At 58.7% G+C, this 1,986-nt stretch overlaps 1 protein-coding gene across 1 annotated transcript in view; it reads left to right on the top strand.

The window, feature by feature from the left end:
* Positions 1-1,986, top strand: part of CCDC187 (coiled-coil domain containing 187) — an 18,901-nt gene continuing 16,915 nt past the window's right edge. Inside the window, exons 1-2 of the mRNA XM_023516094.1 lie at positions 1-121; positions 487-960. Of these exons, the coding sequence (XP_023371862.1) occupies positions 495-960 (466 nt within the window). The 5' untranslated portion in view covers positions 1-121; positions 487-494. The remainder of the gene's footprint in view (positions 122-486; positions 961-1,986) is intronic.

The following is a 1,986-nucleotide window of genomic DNA, read 5'->3' as shown; positions in this document are numbered from 1 at the left end:
CCCCAGCCATGCACCGGTGATAGCCAGAGGCAGGGCCCCTTCTCCCTCGGGGCCCTGAGGAGAACAGTTGGCTGGAAGGCAGGCACTGAGCCCAGGTAGTGTCTGTGTGGACCAGGCGAGTGTGTGACATGCTTAGTACACTTCCTAGAGGGCAGCCAGCTGGGTGAGGGGAGCATGGGCATGGGGCTGGGGTGCCCAGGGCTGCCCTGCCATATGCCTTCTGGTGGGCAATGTGGCCCCTCCCCACTCAGTCTCCCTATCTGTAAATCAGGCTGGTCGTGGTACCTACCTCAAAGGGCTGTGGTCAGAATCTGAGAGGATGTCCTGGCATCTGCCAGGCCCCTCTGTCCCTCTCAGGCAGTGGGTGTTCTGAGCCAGAAGGGCAGGGAGCAGGGGTGTGGGGGCCCCATGGGGCTTCCTTGACTGACTGGCACATTTGCTGCTCTCTCCCAAGGGAGGACGGGCTCCATCCGTCTGCACCTGAAGATGACCTCATGGCTGCCCCGAGGTGGTCAGGGCCCTCCCAGCAGCCAGGCCCACCCTGGGCAGTCCCCCACGTGGCCCAGTCTGTCGACATTGAGGAGCTAGGCCCCTGGGGGAAGTCCTGCAGGCTGCCAATGTGGTCCACAGGCCAGGAGGTCAGGGATGGGGACAGCTCCGTGTCATCAGGCCGCCTCTCTGGCTCCTCTGGGGGTCACGAGGCATGTGTGCCTCTCCACGGGTCCTGGAAGGAGAGGCCGCCCCAGATTTTGGGGCCCCAGCGGCAGCCCAGAAAGAGCGACCCACGGCTGGAGAAGCTGAGGGACAAGATCCGGGCGCAGGTGCAGTGGCAGGGTAGCTGTGCCTCCTTGGGCTCTTCGGCACCCTCCAGCGCCTCGGGCCTCTGCAAAGCTTCCTTGCAGGTGCTCAGGAGGAAGACCCACAAGATGACAAACATCCTTCCAGCAACCCAGCACTCAGGTCAGTGGTTGCTCTGTCGGTGAGGGTGGGGCAGGCATGGGCGGGATTAGGCTGTGCTGGGCACACGGGCAGCCCTGCCACAGAAGCCAGTTGGCAGGTGTATGCAGTGTGCCCTCGAGTTGGGAGCTAGTGTCCACGAGGGAGAAGCTTCTGAGCCAGTTTAGGATGAGGACAGTCCATCGATCCCTCGGTAGAGATGGCTTGGGAGCCATGGAAACGAGGGAGGGTGCCTTGGAAGAGGAGACACACCTGGCCCCTGGGCCTGGAAGGGCTGTGCAAGAGGTTAGCAGGCAGAAGCATGGTCATGTCTGTGGGGAATCAGGTCAGGAGCACCCTGAAAACCCAGCATGGAGTCCCACCTGCAAAGACAGAGTGGGTGTCCTGGCCCCCTCTGAGGCCAGGGGTGCAACTTAAAAAGTTGCTAGGCTGGGGCGACGCCTGTGGCTCAAGCAGTGGGGCACCAGACCCATATGCCGGAGGTGGCGGGTTCAAACCTGGCCCTAGCCAAAAACTGCAACAACAACAAAAAAAGTTGCTAGGCTGGGCATGGTGGTGGCACCTGTAGTCCCAGAATCTTGGGAGGCTGAGGCAGGAGGATCTCCTGAGCTGTGATTGTGTCATTGAAGCCCAGCCTAGAAGACATGATGGCACCCCGTCTTTAAAAAAAAGTTTCTAAACAGTATTCCTGTGGGGACAGAGGTAGGGACCTAATCCTGGTGCTTCTTAGTGTCCAGGAACTTAACTCTTCCTGGGGAGGCAGAGAGGTGTTTTCCTTCTTCTTTTATCTTTAAGATAACTTCTGTATTTTAAAGAATTGTAGCAAAATAACACAGCATAAAGCTGATCAGCTTTATCTTTTTAATGTGCCATCCAGTGGGCCTTGAACCCACTCACAGTGTGATATAATCACCAGCACCTTCTGACTCCAGAACTTTCCATCTTCCCAGCCTGACACAGTCCCCATGGAACCCTGACTCCCCAGCCCTCTGCAGTCCCAGGACCCACTCTCCCCATGAAGCCCCAACC

Source organism: Otolemur garnettii, unplaced genomic scaffold (genome assembly GCF_000181295.1).
Source record: "Otolemur garnettii isolate 467f Iridium unplaced genomic scaffold, OtoGar3 scaffold00087, whole genome shotgun sequence".
NCBI classification, from domain to species: Eukaryota; Metazoa; Chordata; class Mammalia; order Primates; family Galagidae; genus Otolemur; species Otolemur garnettii.
The sequence above is the reverse complement of the archived record's forward strand: the minus strand, read 5'-3'. Positions and strand labels throughout refer to the sequence as shown.